This window comes from Meleagris gallopavo, chromosome 4, assembly GCF_000146605.3.
Source record: "Meleagris gallopavo isolate NT-WF06-2002-E0010 breed Aviagen turkey brand Nicholas breeding stock chromosome 4, Turkey_5.1, whole genome shotgun sequence".
NCBI lineage: Eukaryota > Metazoa > Chordata > Aves > Galliformes > Phasianidae > Meleagris > Meleagris gallopavo.
In genome coordinates this window covers 2,382,804-2,383,242 of record NC_015014.2, presented here as the reverse complement: position 1 = coordinate 2,383,242, position 439 = coordinate 2,382,804, and the positions used below count along the sequence as shown (strand labels likewise).

The window sequence follows — 439 nt, the reverse complement described above, 5'->3', positions numbered from 1 at the left end:
AGGAAGAGGAGCAGCAGGCTGCGCCTCCTGTACTTCCCATCTGCCTTGCAGATGGACAGCCCAACAAAAATGGAAACCCATAATTCCAAGGGCCTGAGCTTAACTGGAAGAACTGGTGGTCACGTTTCCCAAAAAAGATAAGACAGCTCCAAAATGTAGTCTGTCTGGCTCCCAAAATATTATGAAATGTCCCTTGTACTTACCCAAAGCTTTTCCACTGCTTGGCTGACTCCTGACCCCACTGCAGGTGCTGGCACCACACCACCAGATTGCAGTGGCCTTGTCAACTGTGCCTTGCTGGTAGACTGAGACCACACTGGCCAAGGAAACCAACTCCAGACCAGAAACTCGGTGAGCAGGGCTATGCAAGGGAGGTAAGCATAAGAAAGAGGAGCAGGCAGCTGCTCCTACTGTGTTTCCCATCTGCCTTGCAGATGGA

General features: G+C 51.3%; 1 protein-coding gene across 2 annotated transcripts in view; it reads right to left on the bottom strand.

The window, feature by feature from the left end:
• LOC109367120 overlaps positions 1–439 on the bottom strand; it is a 2,604-nt gene that overhangs the window by 1,295 nt on the left and 870 nt on the right. Inside the window, exon 3 of one of the 2 annotated variants that reach the window (XM_031553307.1) lies at positions 204–427. In XM_031553307.1, the coding sequence (XP_031409167.1) occupies positions 204–427 (224 nt within the window). Of the gene's footprint in view, positions 1–7; positions 428–439 lie in introns of those variants that run through there. The other variant, XM_031553306.1, reaches the window with a different exon arrangement.